General features: G+C 39.3%; 1 protein-coding gene across 4 annotated transcripts; it reads left to right on the forward strand.

The window, feature by feature from the left end:
* The first annotated feature begins 368 nt into the window (after positions 1 to 368).
* si:dkey-92i15.4 (uncharacterized) lies at positions 369 to 27,433 on the forward strand. Of its 4 annotated transcripts, none has more exons than XM_061881996.1 (8): positions 369 to 406; positions 14,787 to 16,702; positions 16,835 to 17,120; positions 17,193 to 17,388; positions 19,888 to 19,980; positions 20,057 to 20,300; positions 20,383 to 20,493; positions 27,007 to 27,433. In XM_061881996.1, the coding sequence occupies exons 1-8, from the start codon at positions 384 to 386 to the stop codon at positions 27,168 to 27,170; spliced, it is 3,033 nt and encodes a 1,010-aa protein (XP_061737980.1). In that variant the 5' UTR covers positions 369 to 383; the 3' UTR covers positions 27,171 to 27,433. The 4 variants fall into 4 exon arrangements, with proteins under 4 accessions (XP_061737980.1, XP_061737977.1, XP_061737978.1 ...); XM_061881994.1 differs by lacking the exon at positions 369 to 406 and adding exons at positions 9,862 to 10,041; positions 10,453 to 10,559 and having other exon boundaries at positions 14,447 to 17,120; XM_061881993.1 differs by having other exon boundaries at positions 14,787 to 17,120.

The raw sequence follows: 27,433 nt of genomic DNA on the forward strand, positions 1-27,433 counted from the left end.
GCCACACAATTTTCAATATGAACCGCATTTCCCCACAACAATAATTGTGTGGCCCTCATGACTCACAAAAAAAAAGAATTACTTTGAAGCGTGTGTGGGCAATATTTGCATCCATTCTACAGAGACACTGAGGCACCATTCTTCTGTCAGGAAAAAGAGTGGGTGTGTATATAACAGACTTATCACTGTTCTGGAGTGGGAAGTGAGATCCTCAAGGCCGCGCACCATTCATTGATTGGGGCATTTGGGTCTGACGACGTGGTTAACTAACTTTATAAGAGCAATGCTTCTGACTCATGCTGTCTTTTTGGACAGGCACACACAGAGGCAGCCTTACTTACTATAAGGTCTCAAAGCAAGAGTGCCCTCAAAGAGGCTGCACTATGACAACCAGCCAAACAAAACTGTAAGTACTGCTGTCTTATATGTAATATTACACTGTTTGTACTATGAGTGCAATATGCCAGCGATTTCCAACCACTGTGCCGCAGCACATTAGTGTGCCATCAGAAATCAGCAGGTATGTTGTGATTTATCTATTGCAAATAATTATAAAAAAAGGGTAAAGTCCAACTGATAGTCACACACACACAAGTTGTGGTGAAATTACTCTCTGCATTTGACCCAACCCTTTGTTCCACCCCCTGGAAGGTAAGGGGAGCAGTGAGCAGCAGCGGTGGCTGCGCTCGGGAATCCTTTTTGGTGATGTAACCCCCAATTCCAACCCTTGATGGTATGACTCGATGTATCATTATGTATCTGATGTCAGCGACATCTAGTTACAAAACAACTAGATTAATTTCCACTATGTACCAAGGTATAATATTTATTAATTAATCTGTGTATTACGCAGGGCAGCACGGTGGTACAGGGGTTAGTGCATGTGCCTCACAATACAAAGGTCCTGAGTAGTTCAATCCCGGGCTCGGGATCTTACGGCGTTTATATCTGTGCAGAGTTTGCATGTTCTCCTCGTGATTGTGTGGGTTCCCTACGGGTACTACGGCTTCCTCCCTCCGCCAAAAACATACACATGGGGATAGGTTGATTGGCAACACAAAATTGACCCTAGTGTGCGAATGTGAGTGTGAATATTGTCTGTCTATTTGTGTTGGCCCTGCGATGAGGTGGCGACTTGTCCAGGGTGTACCACGCCTACCGTCCGAATGCAGCTGTGATAGGCTCCAGCACCCCCCGCAACCCCAAAAGGGACAAGCATTGGGAAAATGGATGGATGGTTTACACACACACCCGTTACAAGTCTAAAGTTGTGTGTGTCATAATATGTACATGTGATTTTCTTGAGGTTTTTACTGGTCTCAAACTAAACCCCCCTTACCACCTCCAAAGAAGCTTAGTTTGGGATTTGATTTTATCTTCTCCTCTTCTCCATGTTTGCCTTTTTCCTTCATTTATTTACGAGGCGCTGCCCTTGTGGCGACCCATCAGTCTTTTACTATCTACTAGAGATGCGCGGTTTGCGGTCTCATCCGCGGATAAACTGCGGGTCGGGCGGTTAACATGACGAAAAAATAGATTTTAATTAGATTCGGGCGGGTGGCGGTTGAACCATCCGGAAATATTTGATATGCATGGTTCTGTAATCGGTATCATTTGCCATTCAAAGTGCCATTTAAGACCCGTGTCATAAAGCATAGAGATGAAGAAGCCAATAAGAGACAGCATAGCTCGGTTGGTAGAGCGGCCGTGCCAGCAACTTGGGGGTTGCAGGTTCGATTCCCGCTTCCGCCATCCTAGTCACTGCCGTTGTGTCCTTGGGCAAGACACTTTACCCACCTGTTCCCAGTGCCACCCACACTGGTTTAAATGTAACTTAGATATTGGGTTTCACTACGTAAAGCGCTTTGAGTCAATAGAGAAAAGCGCTATATAAATATAATTCACTTCACTTCACTATTGTTCTCCTGAATGACTGCCGGTAGTCACCCAGATAATAAGTATTAGGGCGTGCTACGAAACCATTGGCTTTGTCGCCTACTACAACATGTACGATCTGCCCGTCAGTCCAGCATCATGTTGTGTGTGGCCTCCGCGGCAACACGCACACGACTGCAAGGCATACTGGGTGACACAAAGTACACTGATGGTTGTGATATAAACAATTTTAACACTCTTAGTAATATGCGCCACGCTGTGAAGCCACACCAATTAAGAACGACAAACACATTTCGGGAGAACATCCTCACAGTAACACAACATAAACGCAACACAAGAAATACCCATAATTCTTTGTATTCATGTCACATCCTGACCTGGGGTGTAAAAGTCTCACGGATACAAAGGATTATGGGTATTTGTTGTGTTGCGTTTATGTTGTGTTACTGTGAGGATGTTCTCCCAAAATGTGTTTGTCAATCTTGTATTGTGTGGCTTCACAGTATGGCGCATATTAGTAAGTGTTAAAGTTGATTATATCACAACCATCAGTGTACTCTGTATCACCCAGTATGCCTTTCAATCTTGTACGTGTATTTGCGGAAGCTGCACACAACATGTTGCAGGACCAATAATCGGTTTGTACATGTTGTTGAAGGTGTCTAAGGCAATGGCTTCACAGCACGGCCATATTCTTGTATTCAGGATGAACGCTACTGGATGGTCGCGGGAACGTTAGCGGCTTCAATTGTCACCATTACTCTGTGAAACAGGTTTAAATAGCTCTGTGAGTAGTAAAGGTGGACAACCCCTTATGTATTTCAGCGGGCGGTTGTCGGGTGGGTACGGTCCTGATAAAATGTTGGTTCGGGTGGAAGACGACTTTGGTGATGCGGATGATATAATTGCCTATCCGCGCATCTCTACTATCTACCCTGTACACTGTCTGTTCTAGGACGGCTTTGTACTGACTACATTTTTGTTGGGCAATGATCATAAAATTTAATTCCATCTACATACTGTATACTCAGGGCCGCTTTAACCTGAAAAAGGGGCCCCGGAAAACACAATTTGGGAAAAAATGATCACGACTTTACACAACAGAATAGTAACAAAGCAAGTATATCATCCGTTTAAAAAAATAATTTAACAAAATATCTCCTTCACGACAGGCGCATGTTCGTCTATGAGGGTCTAACAGAAACCAGTCAAATTCTACAATAATGCTGACAATCTGGGAGATTGCCTGTGGTCAGCACGCTCTCTTCTAACACCGGCAACCTGGGCTTGCGCCCCGCTCGAAGCAGAAGGGTAAAACAACGCAGTCGAGAGAGCGAGTACACAATCGAGGCACGAAACTGAGTTGTCAGTGATTGACAGTTATGAACACCAATCATTGCATTCCGCTGTCAAAATCAGGGGCCCCTGATTGGTGAGAGTCCCTAGGCTTTAACCAAGGTAAAGCCCGTGTGTTAAGGCGGCCCTGTGTATAATGTGTGTATAGTAAATTAGGAAAGATTTATATATAGAGGCTTTTTCTGATATTCTTGCGCAATAAAGTGCTGTAAAATCTTTCTCATGTAAAATATGTGCCATGGTTCAATCTAGTTTAAGTAACACTGCACCACGTGACCTTTCAATAGTACAGGGGGTTTCAAAGTGTGACACAGTGATTACTCAATGCAGTTAAAGAGGAACTGCACCATCATTCAAAATCCCTATGTAATCATGATTTTCTTTTTTTTAATACATTCTACTTCATTTCGTAAAATACAGCAGGTATGATCGAGGTCGCTAACTGAAAATGCAGCACATTTTTACTAGTTAGAATGCATAACATGTGTTTTTGTCTTACATAAGCATTTTGAAGAATGCATGAAAAAGTGCAGTTCCCATTTTATAAAGTTGGGGCCTCACTTAACTGAAAAAACATTTTTATGTTTTATGGTCCCACTTTCGGAATGTCTTTACTTGTGGTTGGTTGGATGGAGTTTGGAACCATTAATTTGATTTCACTTTGATACAAAATCAAGTATAATTATGCATATTACATGTATTTTAAAGGATATTGCAGAATGAATAATCACTCACAAGGATGAGTATTTAACAGAATTATTTTTAATCTGCTATGGGGGGAAATGAATGGTCATACAGACATTTTGACTCCGCTGAATGAATATTGGTCATAATTGGCAAAGAATATATATTTTTTTAAATACAGATGTGTTGTACCTTAAATTAACCTAAAATAGCAAATCTACAACAAAAACAAACAACGGTTGGTAGCGCATTTTACCATTCAGATCATGAAGCACAATGTTACACCTTTTTTGGTTTTCTGCGGGTTTGCTTCTGAAATGGTTGCTACTGAAACAATAGGTGTGTCCCTTTATGTTAAATAATGATGCCTATGTAAACATCTGTGTTTCAAAAAGTTTCTCGGTGGGTGGGTGGTATAATTTTGTGGTTTTTTGTTTTGTATCAAGAGTGTGACGTTTAGCTGGCATTGTGGTGAAAAGTTGTTTTCTCGAGGGTGCAGCGGTGGATGGAACACAGCGTGAGGGTAAGGATAATGTTTTATTAATATTACAAAACAAGCTATGAACAAAAAACACTTGCACAAGGCACTACAGACAAAACAAACAGAACTAGAGTAGAAGCTACAATGAAGAGAAAGCGCTAGTATGTAAACTAGGGACAAGTAAACAAACAAAATAGCATGGAAGCTAATGGGTGAAAAAATATAGTTACCACAATGCGGGAAGAGCGATGTCACTTGTTGTGTGTAGCAAACTATAGTCCGAGAACGAAAGGCAAACAAAGACAGGCATATATAGGGGCAGAAATCATCAAGGGCAGGTGCGCTTGATCAAAAACAAGAAACAGGTGACGCTAAATGCGTAACTAGGCAACCGAAACAAACCAGGAAGTGCCACCGGGAACTAAAGACGTCAAATACAAAACAGGCTGTGATAATAACAAAACAGAAACAAAACAGAACATGACATGGTCCAAGACGTGGTCCATGACAAAGAGAGTAAAATGTTCACTGTTAAAAGAGTCACATGCAAAAATTTCACGTGAAGTCATCATTAAATGTCCCTGATATGTCAAAAGGCATGAATAAATCATGTTCTTTTCGATTACCTCTAGAACTGATAACGGTAGCTCAGCCGGGATATGTTCATTTTAAAATTTGATTTACGGCCTGGAAATCTTGTTATTGTTTTAATTTTGATTGTTTTCAAGTTCACTGCTCGCTGTACATATCCTACGAAGTCAGACCTACACTGTTTCAATGTCCATTTCTCAGATGATATAATTGTTGCTAAAAGAAGTGCTGAAATCAACCGAACCTACCCCCCCCGCCCCAACCCCCTCCACATCCTGCCCCCCGGATTGTAAATAATGTAAATAATTCAATGTATATACTCTGATAAATTACTTGTGTGGTTTTATTATGCTGATAGTATATATGTGTACCATGAGTTGATTAACATGGACCCCAACTTTAACAAGTTAAAAAACTTATTCGGGATTACCATTGAGTGGTCAATTGTACGAAATATGTACTGTACTGTGCAATATACTAATAAAAGTCTCAGTCAATCAATCAATCAATCAATAAATGCCCCGCCCTCCACCGTTTGACCAATTAAAAAGTCAGTGAGCGTGTCACATCCAAGTTGCTAGTTACACACCGCACTCTTTGTCTAGCTACTGCCACTGGTAAAGTTACTAAACATGTCAGACTTTGGTAAAACTAAAAGGCCTTGTTACGATTCTGAACTTATTAATGACAAAGCCGGGAACAAAATGAGGATTTGTATCTGGGGTGCCTTTGAAAGATGGAGACGATTGAAGGCGTAGAAGATTTTTTTAATCCGACACCAAATTTGCTAATTTCCTCCTTGGTAGGTAAGTCAGGCATTTACATTTTCTTATTACCTGTAATACATGGAAATTGACATTTTGTATGTAAACCATATTGTCCAAAACAGTCTATGATCTTGTCTAACAAAGCTAGTATGTTCGTGCAACGAATGCTTACCATGCTAACCCAGTCAATGACATAGGCTAAAGGGGGAAATATATGCCCGTTAGCCTGTATGTCGATGTGTATTTGAACTGACAGGGCAAAATAACAACATTTCGACAAATAAAACCGATATGGATATGGGTAGTGTCAGTGCCTACTTCGTTCTCAGTATGCTGAGGAAATGGGTTCCAACATTGCGGTTTTTGCTACTGTATGTGCATTAAACACATATTTGTAGTATTTGCTTGGCACATTACATGTAATGATTTTCTACTTTGTGTATTGACATGGTTGTAGGCAATATGATTCTTGCGGGACATGGTTTTTGTGTAACATGGGTTGGCTCAGGTATCGCACTCTGCAATGAAAGATGGTGATTAAGTGATTGATCGAGTTTAGTTTATTTCGAACATAAACACACTTACAGTAAAATACATCACACATAATTTCATATCATTTCTCTTTACATCATGTCCGAAAAGGAGTAGGGAGAAGCAAAGCTTATTTAGTCTTACTCCTTTCCTACTTCAGAGCATTTACAAATGCATATGTTCATTTACAGTCTTCTTTTTGAAATACAATTACCGTATTTTCCGCACTATGAGGCGCACCGGATTATACGGCGCACCTTTGATGAATGGCCTATTTTAAAACGTTGTTCATATATAAGGCGCATAGAATAGATGCTAAGGTAGACGCAGGGTTTACGTTATGCCTCCTTTAGATGGAGCTGCGCTAAAGGGAATGTCAACAAAACAGTCAGGTCAGTCAAACTTTATTGATAGATTACAAACCAGCGCTCTGACAACTCCTTTCACTCCCAAATTGAATAAACAGCTGTTTTATTATTTTCCCCGATTCAATAAACACGTAAAAAACAGTCTGATACTAACGGTAAATCAAACGTTAGTGCAATCAAAACATAGTAACACTCGAAATAGTGCAAAGCAATAATATATCAATAACTCAACGTTGCTCAAACGATAATGTCACACAACACACAAAATAAACATGTAAAGTTTACTTTATTAAGTTATTCCTCATCCATGCATCCCTCAAATTCTTTTTCAGTATCCAAATTAAACAGTTGGGCGAATACGACATCCAACATGCGAAGTCGTCATTAAACGAGGCAGTTAATGTTAATGTTAAATTCTCTCGCTGCTGCTAATCCCGTGTTATACTGTGTGACTGATCGCCTTGAGTTTAAACTGTGTGTCGTAAGCGTGTCTCTTAATAGGAGCCATTTTGGGGTCTTTACATAAACACACAGAAACGGCACGCCTCCCGCAGTCATATATCCCAGCATGCACCGCACGCTTCTTCTACGGGGGAAAATTAATTTGGCGGCTGCTTACTGTAGAAGAAGCGCGTTTCTTCTACGGGGGAAAATGAAGTCGGCGGCTGCTTATCGTAGAAGAAGTGCACTTCTTTTTCTACGGGGGAAAATGAAGTCGGCGGCTGCTTACCGTAGTTGCGAGACCTGTTGTGGCTCAATATTGGTCCATATATAAGGCACACCGGATTATAAGGCGCACGGTCAGCTTTTGAGAAAATTTTAGGTTTTTAGGTGCGCCTTATAGTGCGGAAAATACGGTACATCAGTGAATGATTAACACAGGAGTCATTGCAATACATAATTAAGTCAGTCATGATAAACATACCGAGATGAACAATATTCTCTTTTCAACAGGGTTGAAGTTATTTTTTCATAATTGCTCTTCTTTTTATTTTGTAAGCACTCTACATTTGAACAGTCTCTTAAACTGGATCATATCAGTACATTCTTTAACTTTTTTGCTTAATCCATTCCATGGTTTGATTCCACATAATGATATGGTAAATTTCCTAAATGTTGTACATGCATACAAATGTTTTAAGTTATTTTTTTCTCTGTGGTTATATTTCTCCTCTTTAGTTGAAAATAATTGTTGTACCTACTTGGAAAGCAAATTAAAGTTTGCTTTGTACATAATTTTAGCTGTTTGCAATTTTACCAAATTGTTGAATTTCAATATTTTTGATACAATAAATAAAGTGTTTTTAAGTTCTCTATATCTAACATTATGTATCAGTCTAACTGATCTTTAGACTCGACGTCCATTGCATCCGGTCTCCCCTACAGGGGCTGGGAGGTCACCCACATCTGCGGTCCTCTCCAAGGTTTCTCATAGTCTTCCCATTGACGTCCCACTGGGTTGTGAGTTTTTCCTTGTCCTTTTGTGGGCTCTGAACCGAGGATGTTGTTGTGGCCTGTGCAGCCCTTTGAGACACCTGTGATTTAGGGCTATATAAATAAACATTGATTGATTGATTGATTGATCTTTTTTGTAACACGTTTAGTGAATGAAGTGCACATTTTTGGTTATTTCCCCATATTTGTAACACGTTTAGTGAATGAAGTGCACATTTTTGGTTATTTCCCCATATTTCTGCACAACAACTCAGATATGGTTACACTAGCGAGCAGTAGATAATATGGAGTAATTTTTGGTCCAAAACAAATTTTGCTTTGTTCATTACTGAAATATTTCTTGCAACCTTAAGTTGCATATTTTTTTTATATGAGATTTCCAGTGAATTTTATCATCTATTTTTAAATCTAGGTTTTTTTACCCTTTCATTGTTTACTCCGTCTATTTGTGTTTGTTTATGACGCTCTTTTGATGTGCGTAAATGAAAGAGAATGCAGTGCGTCAGGTTGAATGCAACATGGAGTTATGCTGAACGTAATGTGGCGGTAATTTTACTGTTGACCTTGGCTTGCCATAAAAGTAGGTCTATGTGATATAAAATATATTATTATTATACGTAATATATTTTGATGGCCCGTGCAGTCAAACTGGACATTTTAGCAGGATAATGCCAACATTCTGTCCAGTCTCCCTACTAAAATATTGCTGTGTAACTTTACAAATACATTTGGCTAATAGACATCAGTAAAAGGTGGCATAATTACTTAGTAAACCCTCTTGCAAGACGGATAAACAAGAGAGACCTACAGCGTCGGACTCTTTGATTGCCATTTGAAGTTTCTTGGAGTATTATATGGATTCGGCAGCGTATCTGGCAACCTCAGTCATGGAGAGTTGGAGGGGGCTACAGAATTTTGACCGTGATTCCAATACCATTTTTTTGGCCACATTACTACATATGGCACCTTTAAATGAAGTGTAAGAAATAGCATAGCAAAATAGAGTGCAGTGTTTGGCTGCAACCAGCAGAGGCAGTTGAAAAGTGAATGAATGGTTTATTTTGAGCCATGCAAACAAAACAAAATAATTACATAAAATACAAAATAAATATATATTTACATTATTTTAAGTGACATGAGATTAGCTATCGCGCTAAAGTACATCCATGCAGAATTGTATTATAATTCAATAAGTGCAAATAAGTAAATACTTGTACTCTTTCCGTGGTCAATAAAGCCTATTCTGTATATTTTGCTATAACCGATGGTAATTAAAATTACTTACAGCAGCAGGGGAAAAAATGGTTTGCAGCTTGACTTGAGTTCTCTTGTACATGTCAACCTAACGGCACACATTGATCCCTGCTGGTATTTCCGTGTCTACTTAAGATATTTTGCGTGTCTGTTCCCAATTAAAGGAGCTCTGTCATTATGTATTTGGATACCCACTCTACGTCCCATGCTTAGACTCAGGTTAGTTAGCCCGAGGTGTGCTGAAATCGAATATGTTTTTATTCCCGGCGATACAGGCACAAGCAAGTGAAGCTGAAGTGAATTTCCCATGATATCATTTGATGTAGGCTGAGATGGTTTATTAATGTGCATTTGTGTAGTCATTGGGCTGTTTTAAAGGGCTACACATTGATCCTAGAAAAGGAATGTTACACTGTGAGATGAGGAAAAGTGGGACAAACAACAACAGAAGGGGGAGGAGAGAGAGGAAGAGACAAAGAGAGAGAGAGAGAGAGTACAAGAAGATAGACCAGTGTGGCCGGTTTGTGTCACTGTACACATCCCATCATGCAATGCTAAGAGACAGAAACAAAGAGAGAATGGAAAAGGAGTTGATGTCATTACACTGCCGATCGCAGCCTTCATTATGAAGCCTCAGCAACACTATAATCTAACAAAGGTAAGGATGTGTTTATGTAACTTTACTGAGTAGTTTGGCTGAATATACAGTATATGTGCCACTGTAGTACTTTCCCTAGTCTAATGGCGGTCGGTGTGAGTTTGAGTTAGACCGAGCTATGTTGCCTGGGTTACCCAGATGGGAGGCTTGGGATAAAGCAAAACAGGTGTTTGTGCAAGCTGACACTGCACTAAAACTTCATCAGCCAGACATTGCCACCGATACCTCTTTTTGCCTTCTTTTCTTTGTGTGGTATAAACTGTACGTTTGACCTAGAATGGGTAGTCCTAAAGTTATCACCATAATGCAAAATCAAATATGGTGCCAATGGTTTCCTTGTATGCGAATGAATACTATGTGCACATCACTGTCCACCTTATCTGTTTTCCCCACCAAATCCACGGCTTCAAGGTTTCACTGAGTTGTTGACTACCTCTGGCTGTGGAAGGCTGATACGTGCACTGCACACTGAGACTGATTGTGTCACATTTTGACGTCCCTCGCTGGATTGCGGCTGAGTGAGTTTTTCTAGTTTTTGTCTTCAGGTTTAGCTGAGTGTGTTGATGGGCTAAACAGATGTAACGATAAGAGCAAGTACATTCTATGAATGGACTCATTGAGAGATGTAGAGGATTTTTTTTTCAAAGATAAAACTGATTGATGTTCTTGCCTACAATAACTATCAAAAGTGGCACATTTCATATCTTAAGGTACAATAACATAGAAATGAAACTTGAATAAAACTAGAAATAACCTTTGTATCCAGATGAGTCTGAAATTTGTCTAAACACAGTTATTAATGTCTAAATATCTTGCATCACAGGTAGGTACACCTTTTGGTGAATATGTCCCAAGTGTGGTTGGTGTAAATTTTTATTTTGAGAACCATGCCTTGACCCTCTTGGACATGAACTTAAATAGAGCCGCACATTTTTTTTACTGGATTTTAATCACTCAGGCAGTACGGTGATACAGGGGTTAGTACGTGTGCCTCACAATTGGGTTCAATCATGGGCTCAGGATCTTTCTGTGTGGCATTTGCATGTTCTCCCTGTGACTGCTTGGGTTCCCTCTGGGTACTCCGGCTTCCTCCCACCTCCAAAGACATGCACCTGGGTATAGGTTGATTGGCAACACTAAATTGGCCCTAATGTGTGTGAATGTGAGTGTGAATGTTGTCTGTCTATCTGTGTTGGCCCTGCGATGAGCTGGCGACTTGTCCAAGGTGTATCCCACCTTCTGCTAGAATGCAGCTGAGATAGGCTCCAGCACCCCCTGCTACTCCATAAAGGATAAGAGGGAGAAAGTGGATGGATGGATATTCATTCCTGAAGCTGGTGGATACTACACATCTTGCGCTCTACTCCAGCTTCCTTGAGGATGCCTCACAGGTACTCAAATGGGTTCAGGTCTGGAAGAGACATGCTTGGTCACTCCATTATTTTCAGCTTCCTCAGCAAGGCACTTGTCATCTTCAGTTTCCCAATTTTCCAAGGGAGAGCCTTCAGAAAGCCACAATACATATTGAAATGTGTTTCCTTCAATGAACCGCAATTATTCAGTAACCTTACCCCGCTTTCCGCCCGATTGTAGCTGAGATAGACACCAGCGCCCCCCGCGACCCCAATGGGAATAAGCGGTAGTAAATGGATGGATGGATATTCAGTAGCTGCAGCACTCATGCAGCCCAAGACAATGACCCTACCAACACCATTCTTGACTTTTGGCAAGACAAAATACCTTGGGACTCACCAGCCATTTAAAGGCCTACTGAAACCCACTACTACCGACCACACAGTCTGATAGTTTATATATCAATGATGAAATATTAACATTGCAACACATGCCAATACGGCCGGGTTAGTTTACTAAATCGCAATTTTAAATTAGAGCGAAGTATCCTCTTGAAAACGTCGGATGGATGATGACGCGTATAATGGCGTGTGACGTCACAGAATGTAGCGGACATTTTGATCCAGCATTGATCACAACTATAAGTGGTCTGCTTTAATCGCATAATTACACAGTATTCTGGACATCTGTGTTACTGAATCTTTTGCAATTTTTCCAATGAATTATGGAGATGTCATAGAAGAAAGATGTAGGTGGGAAGCGTTGAATTGCGGCCGCCTTTAGCAACACAAACACAGCCGGGGTTTCCTTGTTTACATTCGGCTCTTATCATAGACATTAGCGGAGAGTTTGCGTCGTTCCTCCTGCAGCTGTGGACTCTCTTGCCTCCTCCCAGCAGCCGCCACCGACCGTCGGATGCTTACTCCGTGGAGGGAAAAAATAAATAAATCTCAGCCCGGCTGCCTTGCCTCGTCGAGAAACGTGGCTTCCCTCGGAGACACTGGCGGTCACCACACCCATGGCCACAGCCCTCCGACATTTAGGTACGACTCTATAATCTCACTAAAACACTAGTACTAACACAATAAGCAGATGAGGGATTTTCCAGAAGTATCCTAGTAAATGTGTCTAATAACATCTGAATCGCTCCCATCTCCCTGGTCTTTTTTTTCTAGTCCTTCACTGTCACTTACCTCATCCGCAAATCTTTCATCCGTGCTCAAATTAATGGGGAAATCATCGCTTTCTCTGTCCGAATCGCTCTCGCTGCTGGTGGCCATGACTGTAAACAATGTGAGGATGTGAGGAACTCCACAACCCGTGATATCACGCGCACATCGTCTGCTACTTCCGGTACAGGCAAGGCTCTTTTATTAGCGACCAAAAGTTGCAAACTTTATCGTCGATGTTCTTTACTAAATCCTTTCAGCAAAAATATGGCAATCGCGAAATGATCAAGTATGACACATAGAATGGACCTGCTATCCCCGTTTGAATAAGAAAATCTAATTTCAGTAGGCCTTTAAACAATAATGGTTTGTGTTGACACATTTTCAGTGGCTAGTAAATGTATACTGATATACCAACTGAACACTAGAGCCTGATCTACTGAAGGTTTGCGTGAAATAAAAGAAGTGCAAAGTTGATAGCAAATGCAAAGCTGATCTACTAAACTTGTGCACAGAGGATTGTGTCTGTTCGGTGAGAAAAATAAAGAGCACAAGTCATTTAGCGTGTCTCATGAATATGCAGAATATATGCAAGAGGATACAATGCTTATAGTTATGTAGCACAGAATAATGAATGAAAATTGAAACTGTTCTGCAGCTGTTGTTTTGGATCTCAATTTAGTACGTCTGGAAAGGAAGTGCAAACTAACAGTTGCGCAGGAATAGCTTTGAAACAAATATTACCATGCTGCAGCTCCATCCGACATATGCTTGTCAACAAATACGCACTGTCAAAAATTAAAAATATTAGACATCTATTCAGCAATATCATTTTATAATTTTATAGCTGCTGGATGAGTTAAAGGGCTGATTTCAATTGATGCATTTTGGTGTCTGCTGGCGTTTTTTAACGACGTACGTCTTTTCATATAGGTGATGTAAAAGTGGGTTCTGTTAGGAATTGCACTGCAAGACTGACTCTAAAATACCACATTCATGATAACATGAATGTGCAGATAATATGATTGCACAATTATCGGTGTCTCCAGGCTGAAAGCTGTGTTGTACACACAAAATCCTCACTTAAACAAGCCAGTCTGCACGAGTTATCAATTGTGTTTGTAAATCACATGCAACACGCCCACTAATAGTACATACAATTTTATAGTTAGCACACGCTGTTTAGTGTGTTATATAGATAGGTCTTCTTAGTACAGTAGATCTGGCCCTAAGTGTCTAAAGTATCTCAATGTTTAATTTCTATTGTTTTTTAAATATATATATATATATATATATATATATATATAAATATATATATATATATATATATATATATATAAAATATGTATGTATGTTTATATACATATATATGTATATATACATATATATATATATATGTATATATACATATATATGTATGTGTATATACATATATATATATATATATATATATACATATATATATATATATATATATATAGAAACATACATACACACACACACACACACATCCAAGAAAGATTAGGGTTGTCAAAGTAACGCACTGATATATCACTAATTTCTTTTAACCCAACTATTTAAAAATATATATTATTATTGCAATAAATGTGTGCGCCACAGCTATAAGGCAGAAGTGAACAAATATATATGTAAATATACTTAGAGGTTTGCTAAAATGTAAAGGGTGTACCTACCTTTGTGTGATACTGTATCTCTCCACTCACTGTCCACTATGTGCAAAGTTGTGTTCCCTATCCTAAAACCATTTCATTTCACTTTGACCATTTTGAGAAGCCACATCAACCACAGTCCACATATCACCACATTCCAGTATAAACTGTTTTAAGGATGAAAATTTATACTTTTTTTTCCATGGTTAACAGGCATTGGGAGCTCGTCGTTTAAGCCCTGCCGGGGAATTAAAGACTTCCGACGATAGAGCAACATAACAATGAATACTTTTGGACAACCACTCATTAATACACGATGGGCATCAATCTAATGTTGGCAACTGCTGCTCTCCCAGCCCTTGGAATTGTATAAATAAACCCAGTGCAGTCATCAAATTACTTTTTAGGGATTTGGCTCTTGACAAGTGCTCATTAAATTTGTTTATGCTCTGACAATGGATGTGTCCCTACTTCCCACTCCAGTGACTGAGTACACCAATTCAAGGGATTTAGCATGCTTCACTGTGAGTTCTGCAAACTCACCCTCTAACAGTTTTACTCGCAGGGCAGGTGTTAGGCGAGACCGAGCTTCTTCCGCTGAGGTGGTGGCCAGAGCTGAGGACGTTGAAGAACAAGGGAAGCAAACTGGATTAATTGAATTAAGGAAGAGAGGCAGATTGATCAACGACCAGGATCTGAGGACAGATTTGATATCTGATTTCCAAACAAAGACCTCGAGTGGATTCAATGGCAAAAGTTGGAACGAAGAAAATGAACTATCTGGAAGCATAGTGTCTTCCAGTCTGACTCACAATGACACAATAGACAAGAAAGCCACAGACTTTGGCATCAACAGAAGTCGTAACTATAACCCTACATCTGGGAGTGAGACTAGAACAGACTGGAGAAAGGGCAACCTGACAAGTAGAAGCGGGAGTGTCGATTGGTGGTCAGGAGCAAGAAGTCCTGATCGGGGCACGCAAAGACATGATGTATCAGAAAGGTCAAGTGAAGAAAACAAACTGAAGGAGAGGGACACTACAGGCTTTAGAGGTCGATCCATGTCTTCATTCAAGGCTTCTGCAGGGTGTTCTCAAGGCAGCAGTATCCCGAGAAATTATTTGGAGCAATCTTCGGAAGCAATGGATGGAGAGAACTCCTTTCCTTTAAAGCCAAAGTCTTCCCCTGAAGCTATCTGTGAAAGAGAGGCAGGCTCTATTGGGACTATAAGAGGTCAGAGTATATTAGAACGGATTGAGAAGCTCTATGGCTCATCAAAAAGTGACGATTTGAGCAAGTATAGGACTTTTGTTTCCTCAGAGAAAGACAGATGTGATGGAAAGGGTGTCTTGAAAGTTTGGCCAAGTTCTTGTGACGAGGAAAAAGGAGGAACTTTTCCCAGGCGTAGCTCTGCTGTTGAGAAAAGCTACTATAGTCCAGTGGACACAAATGGATCGTACACTGGGACACATTTAGACACCAATGTTCCAGGTTTTAACAGTTCACCCGGCCCAAAAACCTGGGCGAAATTACCAGCGGGACACTGGCAAGAACGAATCTATGGGAGGTATTCGGACGTAGGTGGAGTTAGTGGGGTTACAGGATCCATGGAAACAATGTCTCTGGATAGAGCAAGGAGCAGAAACACCATAGCTAATCAGATTAGAATGGCTCGGACTGCTCAGTCAAACACTTTATTAGAGCAGACATCTCCAAGCAGAGTGGGAAGTGGAAGCATAGATCTTGGAAGGGAAAGTTGGCAAAGAGAAAAGACTGAAACTAACAGAATAAATAGGACACAGAGACAATTTACACAAGAAAAGGGAAATGTGACAGGAGAGGCTGATTTAAAAGGAAGTTATGAAGATGAGTTTGGGTCACTTCATCAGAACTTTAGAGAAAACACACTGGGGTACACGGGAACCTCGGAGACACTGTCCCCATTAGTGAGTGTGAGGAACAAGATTAATCAGTTTGAGGCTCTGACACAAAGATCTCAGGGTTTTGTAAAGGACCAAAGTGCCTTGCCCAGACGTGCCCTTTCTGTGCCAACTCGACTCAACAGCGACCATGATGGCTTGAAGAGCGAGTCAACAATTGGTAATCACCACATTGGGCAGCGGGAGAAGGGTAGGAAAGCAGAGGAGAAAGTAGTTGAAGGTCAACTGATAAGTCAATCGCAAAGGTCTTGGTCAGTGGATGACACTGAAAAATGGGTACGAGATGATTTGGCAAAGAAAGAATGGACAACTATAGATCGTGTTAACAAATACACAGTCAGAAATTTTAGTGAATATTCCAGGTTGAAACATACACCAAAATCCCACCAAAAAGAAGATCCTCTACATTATACAAACTTACACTTAGACGAACCGGATTTGTGTAAAGTCTCAAGCGACAAAGACTGGAGAAGCACCAATACAGAGTTACCAAGTGACCCTGAACCACGCCCGTATGCTGAGCTCTCAGGTATAAAAAATGTGAAACCTGCCCTGAGTTTATCAGCAGTTACTGATGATGACAAGACCCCAAACCACTTGCCTCTATGCTCTCCAGTCTCATTACTAACCAACACTCCTCTACTTGTACCTACTGAAAAAGAAATTCGCCGAGGCCCTTCAACCACCATGCGTCCCCTTGCCGCCTCGTCTCGCAGCAACCTCGCAGACCTCATGTTTCCAGATGTCACTGATGTTGACGCAAAAGGAAAGAAGGTGTTGGACCTGGATGCTTGGGTGGCAGGCTGGAAGGCTTGGCGGAACGATGACGACGACGATGCAAGCACACAGAAAGATGACAATTCAAATTACGATTCAGACTCTGGAGAGTCTTCGGTAACCATAACCAGCCACATGAGCCTGTCAGACCGCAGGAGTTTCTCCGTCAGGTATTATCAAATAGAAGTTCAATAACATTTCCTATATGGTTCACTTTAACTCTTGTTTTCTACTACTTGCAGTCTCGCAGAACTGTGTTACTTTACCGGAACTGACTACGAATCAGAGAACGACGACGAGTGGTCAGTGGCAGTGGGCAATAGGTCGACATCACTGAGATCTGACATGTCAGCACTATCATACGTGTCTGTGATGCCCAGCGAAGAGCTCGATAAGCTCCTGGAGGACGTCAGGGGTCTAGGGAACAGCACCGTGCAGGTGCACAAGCTCACTATTAGTATTGAATCCATTTATTCAGGGTGAAACATGTGCTAATCACCTTGGCTGGCAGATAAGCATATCTTACACAGAGGTTACACACTAGAACCATATTGAATATTCTACAGTCAGTGATTTTACAAGGTTTGCGAGCAGAATCAGTGTCAACAAGGAAGTAACTGTACACAAGAATTCCGGTTAAATACAAACCCCATTTCCATTTGGGTTGGGAAAATTGTGTTAGATATAAATATAAACGGAATACGATGATTTGCAAATCATTTTCAACCCATATTCAGTTGAATATGCTACAAAGACAAAATATTTGATGTTCAAACTGATAAAAAAAATTTTGTTTGCAAATAATCATTAACTTTAGAATTTGATACCAGCAAAACGTGACAAAGAAGTTGGGAAAGGTGGCAATAAATACTGATAAAGTTAAGGAATTCTCATCAAACACTTATTTGGAACATCCCACAGGTGTGAAGGCTAATTGGGAACAGGTGGTTGCCATGATTGGGTATAAAAGCAGCTTCCATGAAATGCTAAGTAATTCACAAACAAGGATGGGCCGAGGGTCACCACTTTGTAAGAAAATTGTCGAACAGCTAAAAAACAACATTTCTCAACGAGCTATTGCAAGAAATTTAGGGATTTTACCATCCACGGTCTGTAAAATCATCAAACGGTTCAGAGAATCTGGAGAAATCCCGGCACGTAAGTGATGATATTATGGACCTTTGATCCCTCAGGTGGTACTGCATCAAAAAAACGACATCAGCGTGTAAAGGATATCACCACATGGGCTCAGGAACACTTCCTAAAACCACTGTCAGTAACTACAGTTGGTGACTACATTTGTAAGTGCTAGTTAAAACTCTACTATGCAAAGCAAAACCCATTTATCAACAATACTCAGAAACACCGCCGGCTTTGCTGGGCCCGAGATCATCTCTGATGAACTTATGCAAAGTGGAAAAGTGTTCTGTGGTCTGACGAGTCCACATTTCAAATTATATTTGGAAACTGTAGACGTGGTGTCCTCCGGAACAAAGAGGAAAATAACCATCTGGATTGTTATAGGCGCAAGGTTCGAAAGCCAGCATCTGTGATGGTATGGGGGTGCATTAGTGCCCAATGCATGGGTAACTTACACATCTGTGAAGGCCCCATTAATGCTGAAAGGTACATACAGGTTTTGGAGCAACACATGTTGTCATCCAAGCAACGTTGTCATGGACACCCCTGTTTATTTCAGCAAGACAATGCCAAGCCATGTGTTACAACAGCGTGGCTTCGTGGTAAAAGAGTGCGGGTACTTTCCTGGCCCGCCTGCAGTCCAGACCTGTCTCACATCGAAACTGTGGCGCATTATGAAGCGTAAAATACATCAGTGGAGACCCCAGACTGTTGAACGACTAAATCTCTATATAAAACAAGAATGGGAAAGAATTCCACTTTCAAAGCTTCAACAATTAGTTTCCTCAGTTCTCAAACGTTTATTGAGTGTTATAAGAAAAGGTGATGTAACACAGTGGTGAACATGCCCTTTCCCAACTACTTTGGCACGTGTTGCAGCCATGAAATTCTAAGTTAATTATTATTTGAAAAAAAAAATAAAGTTTATGAGTTTGAACATCAAATATCTTATCTTTGTAGTGCATTCAACTGAATATGGGTTGAAAAGGATTTGCAAATCATTGTATTCCGTTTATATGTACATCTAACACAATTTCCCGACTGATATGGAAACGGGGTTTGTACTTTGGTTTTAGGGTCATGATTTGGCTATTTTTTGGTACTGCAAGGAAGAAGCAAAATAAAATCTCTTTTCGGTAACTATAATTATTTCGGAAATCAAACATGCAAAAATGTACACAGCTTCCAGAAAATATGAAGGACATAGGTGGGCACATTGAAACTATCCACATACTTTTTGGCCATTTACATTTTTCATGGAGAGGACCAAGTCAGTGCTAAGGAGTCAAAAAACATAGGCTCCATAGGATTTGTTATCGATAAAAAAAACAATACTTTTAATGTGCACCATGTTGGAAATCAACACGCTTCTATACTGAGCCAATGAGTTTGTAGTGAAAAATCTGATTATGAATACATGTATCTTCATTCATACCCCTCAGGTCACATTTACACCTGTGTGATCCATGCTCTTTAACGGCTTTCCTTCTACCTCCTAAGGTAGAAAGAATATTGTCTACAGAACAGTAACTTAGCAGTCTTTACAAAGTCGCCTAGGATATGCACCATCTTAACTTGTGACGCTGAACAGAATAAGTAGCACATTGGATTAACAGATTGAAAAAAACTCAAATTGATGAAGTCGGTCCCGCTTATGTCAACCTGTTTGTATACTGTGTACGGCTATAGTACTGTAGTAGTCCACACCCAAGTCATTGTTAACTGAATTGCGTTAAAATTATAAAATGTTTTTGAGCCATCAAAATGGCACCTCTAACTTATATTGTGTTATTTCAGGATGACATTAATGTTGTGGTTCTCCACAAGGAGATTGCTGTCGGGCTGGGATTTAGTATTGCAGGAGGCGTCGACCAAAACAAACCAGTCACTGTGAGGAAAACTGCATATTTACGCATTTAAATGCATCCTCTGTCATTTGTGTCTCACTTGCGTGTACTCTCCTCAGGTCCACAAAGTGTTCCCCAGTGGTGTGGCAGCACAAGAAGGCTCGATTGGAGAAGGGGACCAGGTCTTGTCAATCAATGGCACTGCACTGGGGGGCCACACTCATTGGGAGGCTCTGAGGGTCCTGAGACGAGCCAAGACTCGTGAGATGGGAGTGGTGGTCCTGAAGAGGCGCGGCGTCAGCATCTTGAAGGGGGAAGAAGGTCAGACTGAGGAAGCAGCGCCAACTCAGATCCCAGACTCAGGTGATAGTCAAGCTGAGATGGACATGTGTCGTGTAATTTTAGGTGACAATGTTATTTTAATGTATTTTTTGGATGTTTTTAGGTCAGGCTGTTCAAGTGTGTCTGGAGAAGAAAAACAGGGATCTGGGCTTCAGTTTAGAGGGAGGTGCTGATCTGGGAGACAAACCACTCACCATACAGAAGATCTTCCAAGGTACGCAGATCGTTAAATCTAATGAGCTCGTTTGTACATGGAAACCTGCTTAAGTCAGCCCCACTAATGTTGAGTAGTGTCACTGTCAAACAACACATCAAGTCCTGGTCCTCTTATTATTACTAAAAAGTCAACTTCTGGTTTCTTCTTTCGAAGAAGAAAAAATGATTGCCGAAAGTTTTATAGAACGCATTTTTTAAAATTCATATATTACATGTCTATCGTGATCCATTCCAATCATTTTATAGCCCAGAACTACGTTGACTATAGATATTACCAGGACTGCCCCTTCCCTGCAAACAGATCACATGCTGTGGGTAGAGCCCCGCTACATGTGAAAGGCCTTGTTCTGCTTGAAGAAGCGCCTGTAAAATGTAAATTAATAAAAGATAGGGCGCTTCATATGAAATTTTAATCAATCAATCAATCAATCAATGTTTACTTATATAGCCCTAAATCACTAGTGTCTCAAAGGGCTGCACAAACCACCACGACATCCTCGGTAGGCCCACATAAGGGCAAGGAAAACTCACACCCAGTGGGACATCGGTGACAATAATGACCCAGTGGGACGTCGGTGACAATGATGACTATGAGAACCTTAGAGAAGAGGAAAGCAATGGATGTCGAGCGGGTCTAACATGATGCTGTGAAAGTTCAATCCACAATGGATCCAACACAGTCGCGAGAGTCCAGTCCAAAGCGGATCCAACACAGCAGTGCACACACACTCCTAGGAAGGATGGGTACCTTTCACATTTGAATCGATAAAGTACCAATTCCCGGTACCTGAAAATCCATATCGGCGCTCAATGGTACTCATTTTTTCGGTACTTCTGTAAAAATCTAATGATAACTGTGCTGTCCATTTCTTACACATCTGAGTCTCATTTGCAAGTATTATATACAGTAGTACACTTTGCCTGCGGTTGTAATTTTATAACGTTAGATGGCAAGGCACAAGTGTGTTGCCTAGTAAGGGAGTAGTTAAAGCCCATTAAAGTACCAGAAGAATAGAAAACAAGTTGCCTCTGTATTGAAGTTATGTTATATATATAATATATTTATAACACTAAAATACTTACAAAGTTTGTGAGTAAATAGTTATGATCAAAATAATATAAATCCCACAGAGATTCCCAAGCCATTTTGAGAGATAATGCGCCAGCCAGTCACGTGATCCTTGATGTAGATATGAGAACCACAGATCCCTTTCCCATCAACAAAAATGCAAATCATTGTGAGAGCCAACAATGATTACCGGTTACTTTGGGAACAATTATGTTCCAGAAACGTTACTTTGGGAACAATTATGTTCTAGAAACATATATTTTTTATCCTAAATATAAGGAGGGTGAGCTGATGGGATGTTCATATCTTCTTGTTTAGATGAAGAATTACTCATAACCCACACAAAGGGTTAAAAAGAAAAATTGCTGCCTGCAGACACGGTCTTCGGTTGTATGTGTTTGTCTTCATCTACGGAAATAAATTGAACGTCACAGATTATCCAGACAAGAGACATGATTTAGAATCTAGAATAACTTTGACGAGCTGAGACGCGATGCAGATGCAGCAGCAGTAGCACATCGGCTTGCTCACAGTTCACTTTTTTTTTCGTTCTTAAACAAAACAACAATAGATTAATAAAGATCAATACAATTCACTCAGATAGGTTGTTAATGTATTTAACTATACATACATACTTTACTAAATATCTGATAGGTTGTTTTCATTCATCAATTAGGTTCAAGGTTTTTATCAATATTCCTCTTATCTGTACTTTGTAAACACTTTAAGTCTGAACAATTTCCCAAAATGGATCACACCAAATACTTTGTCTGACTTCTTTGCGTAATCCATTCCATAGTTTAATTCCACATACTGATATACTAATGGTATTAAGTCTTGTGCGTGCATACAAATGTTTTAAGTTACATTTTTCTCTAAGATTATATTGTTCTTTTGCTGAGAAGAATTGTTGTACTTAAATCACATGTTAAAATTTGCTTTGTTCATATTTTTAGCTGTTTGCAAAAGCACAAAGTCTTTGAATTTCAATAGTTTCGATTTGATAAATACGGAGTTTGAATGTTCTCTATAGCCAATCTTATGGATTATTCTAACAAACCTTTTTTGTAACACAGTCAATGAATGCAGTGTACTTTTGTAGTTATTTCCCCATATTTCTGCACAGTAACTCAAATATGGTAACACTAACAAGCAATTGAGAGGATGGAGTTATTTTTTGTCCAGAATATATTTTGCTTTCTTCATTATTGAGATATTCCTTTGCACCTTGTGTGGTATATTTTCTATATAAGAATAGAATAGAATGGACTTTATTGTCATTATATTTGCATATAACGAGATTAAAGATATAAGGTTTCCAGTTCATTTATTTCATCATCTATTATTACACCCAAACATGTGAATTAATTTACTCATCTAATGTTTACACTATCTACTTAAATTTGTGTTTAATTTTCTCTTCTGCTGTTACCAATTAGCATAATTTAAGTTTTACTGAGATTCAGAGATAGTCTTTTTTTTGTCAAACCACATGTTTAATTTATTTATTTATTCTGTTACTATTTGTATCAGTTCGTGTGTGGTCTCTCCTGAAAAAAAACACATTTGTATCGTCTGCAAATAGTACTAACATTAAGTCTTTTGTAACTTTACTCATACCGACTGAACAAGTTTGGTCCCAGTATTGATCCCTGGGGTACGCCACAAGATTTATTTAGAGTTGCAGAAGTTTGTTCGCGTAGTTTCACGTATTGCTTCCTGTTCCTTATCTGATTTTTAGACGAGCTCTCTGATGCCATGCCATTCTAATTTGTTGATTAAGATATGATAAATTTGGTCAAATGCTTTTACTTAGATCCATAAACACTGCCGCTGCACACTGTTTACCATCTATTGCGTAAGTAATCTCCGTTATTTCGATAAATGCCATTGATGTTGAAATTTTGGCTCTCTATTCGTTTTGATTATCAACGAGTTCACCACTTTTATTTATGATTTTGAGGTCTGTTAAATAATTTTTCAATGATTTTGGAAAATTTGTGGAAGTAGGGAAACAGGTGTATAGTTTGTAAATTGGTGTTTGTCTCCAGTCTCATAAATCCGTCCAACTTTTGCAATTTTAATTTTGATGGAATTTTACCTGTCTGAAATATGCTTAATGGGGAACTGCACTTTTTAAAATTTTGCCTATCATTTACAAAAGTCAGCTAGCAATTGACTCAATTCGAGTCACTCCATCCATCCATCCTATCCATTTTCTACCGCTTATTCCCTTTGGGGTCGCGGGGGGCACTGGTGCCTATCTCAGCTACAATGGGGAGCATGGCGGCGTACACCCTGGACAAGTCGCCATCTCATCGCAGTGGAGTCACTCTATTCCACCTATAAAGCTCTCTAGGAAAACCTTCCAAAAACCCCCATGAATGTTTTATAAACATGATGTATGTAATGTAGTAATAAGCACATTTATAATACCATATTCACATATTTTCTCATTTTAAGCATAAATCAACAAATTCATTTCACAGACACATCACATCATTCTCTTTTCCCTTCAACAACAAAAACACTACTACTCACGGAAGACTTCATGAAAGGCCAAATGATGATCCAGAACCTATTTTTGAGCCTGAATATATGAAGGGTGATCAAGTTTTAAAAGCTGTGTGCTAAACAGATGCAGTTGTTTTTAAACACTAAGCATCATGTAGTAGTATTGCTGAAGTGCTGAACAATAAATACAAACTACAAACATAATAAAACAATGACTTACTGTACAATGTCTGCTCTCACTGGAATACCGACAGATGGGATGTTTAGGTCTTCCCTTTTTAAATGAAATAAAGGCTAAAAAAAGGATGCTGCTTTTGAGCGTCTTTGTGTGTCTTTCTAGACATCTCTGGTTTAAGTCGGATTTCAAAGTTTACCAGTTTCTCTGTTTATGGCCGCAACCTTTTACTATTCAGGTAAAAGGAGTGATTTATAATCTAGAATTAACTTTCACAAACTCAGATGCTATGCAGCAGTATTAGCAAGTTAGTTCTCATGTGATCACGGCGCCGCTGAAAATGGTCTGTCTGCGTTAGCACTTATAACAGGGGTCACCAACCTTTTTGAAACCAAGAGCTACATCTTGGGTACTGATTAATGCGAAGGGCTACCAGTTTGATACACACTTAAATAAATTGCCAGAAATAGCCAATTTGCTCAATTTACCTTTAATAAATAAATGTATATATATATATATATATATATATATATATATATATATATATATATATATATATATATATAAAAATGGGAATTTCTGTCTGTAATTCTGTCTTACATTTTTTTCCTTTTACGGAAGTTTTTTTTGTAGAGAATAAACTATGAAAAAAACACTTAATTGAACGGTTTAAAAGAGAAAAAAACACGAAAAAAATGAAAATTTAATTTTGAAACATAGTTTATCTTCAATTTCGACTTTTAAAGTTCAAAATTCATCCGAAAAAAATGAAGAGAGAAACTAGCATATTCGAATCTTTTTGAAAAAATTAAAAAAAGAATTTATGGAACATCATTAGTCATTTTTCCTGTTTAAGATCAATTTTAGAATTTTGATGACATGTTTTAAAAAGGTTAAAATCCAATCTGCACTTTGTTAGAATATATGACAAATTGGACCAAGCTATCTTTCTAACAAAGATGAATCATTATTTTTTCTAGATTTTCCAGAGCAAAAATTTTAAAAGAAATTCAAAAGACTTTGAAATAAGATTCAAATTTGATTCTACAGATTTTCTAGATTTGCCAGGATAATTTTTTTGAATTTTAATCATAATACGTTTGAAGAAACATTTCACAAATATTCTTCGAAGAAAAAACAGAAGCTAAAATGAAGAATTAAATCAAAATGTATTTATTATTCTTTAAAATAAAATAAAAAAATACTTGAACATTGATTTAAATTGTCAGTAAAGAAGAGGAAGGAATTTAAAAGGTAAAAAGGTATATGTGTTTAAAAATCCTAAAATCAATTTTAAGTTTGTATTTTTTCTCTAAAATTGTCTTTCTGAAAGTTATAAGAAGCGAAGTAAAAAAATAAATAAATTTATTTAAACAAGTGAATATTTTCTTGGATTTTCAAATTGTATTTGAGTTTTGTCTCTCTTAGAATCAAAAATGTCGAGCAAAGCGAGACAAGCTTGCTAGTAAATGAATACAATTTAAAAAATAGAAGCAGCTCACTGGTAAGTGCTGCTATTTGAGCTATTTTTAGAACAGGCCAGCGGGCTACTCATCTGGTCCTTACGGGCACCGTGTTGGTGACCCCTGGCTTATAATAACAATTTAGCTAATACCTGGTTAATTTTGGGGCAAAATAGTGTACTCCTATTAGCTGCATTGTGGGCCACCTCATACTTGCCATATTTTACAACCTAGAATGCATAAAACAGAAAAACATGTTTTCTCGTGTGGCAAGAAAACATATTTGTGAATGATAGGCAACATTTCCAAAAAAGTGCAGTACCCCTTTAAAATATTTTTTTGCACAAAAAAAAAAAATCATGGAACCAAACATGATTGATTTTTAAATAAGTATAAAAGTTCCATCCATCCATCCATTTTCTACCGCTTATTCCCTTTGGGGTCGCGGGGGGCGCTGTTGCCTATCTCAGCTACAATCGGGCGAAAGGTGGGTTACACCCTGGACAAGTCGCCACCTGATCACAGGGCCAGCACAGTTAGACAGACAACATTCGCACATTAGGGTCAATTTTAGTGTTGCCAATCAACCTATCCCCAGGTGCATGTTTTTGGAAGTGGGAGGAAGACGGAATAACCAGAGGGAACCTATGCAGTCACGGGGAGAACATGCAAACTCCACACAGAAAGATCGTGAGCCCGCGATTGAACCCAGGACTACTCAGGACCTTCGTATTGTGAGGCAGATGCACTAACCCCTCCTCCACCGTGCTGCCCTACTATAAAAGTTGTTTTAACCTAATTAAAAAAGGTGTATTTTATTTAATCAAAAAAAAAGAAATACAATGAAATACAATTCTGCTTAGCGCTCTAATTTAGCCTGGGGCAGCTCTAGATATTCTTTATACGAGTGAGCAATGACAAACGCAGTATCCTCATCTTTGTTGGCACTGGACCTACAGTAATTGTCCAGAAACAACAGTTCACTTTTAATGACCAATGTACAAAAACTGGAGAAGTCGTTTGTGATGTTGGGCTGTGCTACCGCTGAACGAATCGTAGCAGAGGACGGGAATTGTGTCTGTGGGACAGTAGAAAGTTAAGCTATTGTAAACAAACAAATGTTCAAAAGGGTAAAGAAATCTATATTATTGGCAATTCTTCTGTGTCTGGCCAAAGTCACATGTACTGTAAATGCAAGCGAGGGCACATTTTGGTTTCAATGTGGGTTAGCCAGTTGGAGCGAAAAATGGACTTCACTTTAAAGTAACTGACCGACTTCTTCCTCCACAGGCGGTCCGGTGGACAAGATATGTCCTGGCGATGAGGTGATGGAGATCCAAGGTGTGAGCACGGTAGGAATGAGGCGCCTGGAGGCCTGGACTTTGATCCGAGGACTTCCTCCTGGACCTGTAGATATTGTAATACGCCGGCCTTGTAAAGCTCCGGAATCGTAGGGATTGTGGAAGTAAATCTGATTTGGACTTTTAAAAAAGAAAAGAAATACGCCACCTAGTCATATGTTTTTGACAAAGCTATTTACATAAGAAGCACAAGCCGGATTTTATCAAGGTATGAATTTTACTTCAAGCGTATTTAAAGTTGTTTAACAGATGCAGCTACCTCAAAGCCATATATGAACGAAGAGCAACATTGTCTAATGTACTGTGAATAGATGCTAACAGCATTTATATTGCTTTTTAATAAAGCTGAACTCAAA

The sequence above is a fragment of the Nerophis ophidion genome, linkage group LG21 (assembly GCF_033978795.1).
Source record: "Nerophis ophidion isolate RoL-2023_Sa linkage group LG21, RoL_Noph_v1.0, whole genome shotgun sequence".
Classification (NCBI taxonomy): Eukaryota; Metazoa; Chordata; class Actinopteri; order Syngnathiformes; family Syngnathidae; genus Nerophis; species Nerophis ophidion.

Excerpts from the sequence above, each read along its gene's own strand:
- si:dkey-92i15.4 (XM_061881994.1), top strand. The coding sequence starts at position 14,689 with ATGGATGTGTCCCTACTTCCCACTCCAGTGACTGAGTACACCAATTCA. Across the intron at positions 17,121-17,192 it reads CGCAGGAGTTTCTCCGTCAG|TCTCGCAGAACTGTGTTACT; the intron begins GTATTATCAAAT and ends TACTACTTGCAG. Across the intron at positions 20,301-20,382 it reads AACTCAGATCCCAGACTCAG|GTCAGGCTGTTCAAGTGTGT; the intron begins GTGATAGTCAAG and ends GGATGTTTTTAG.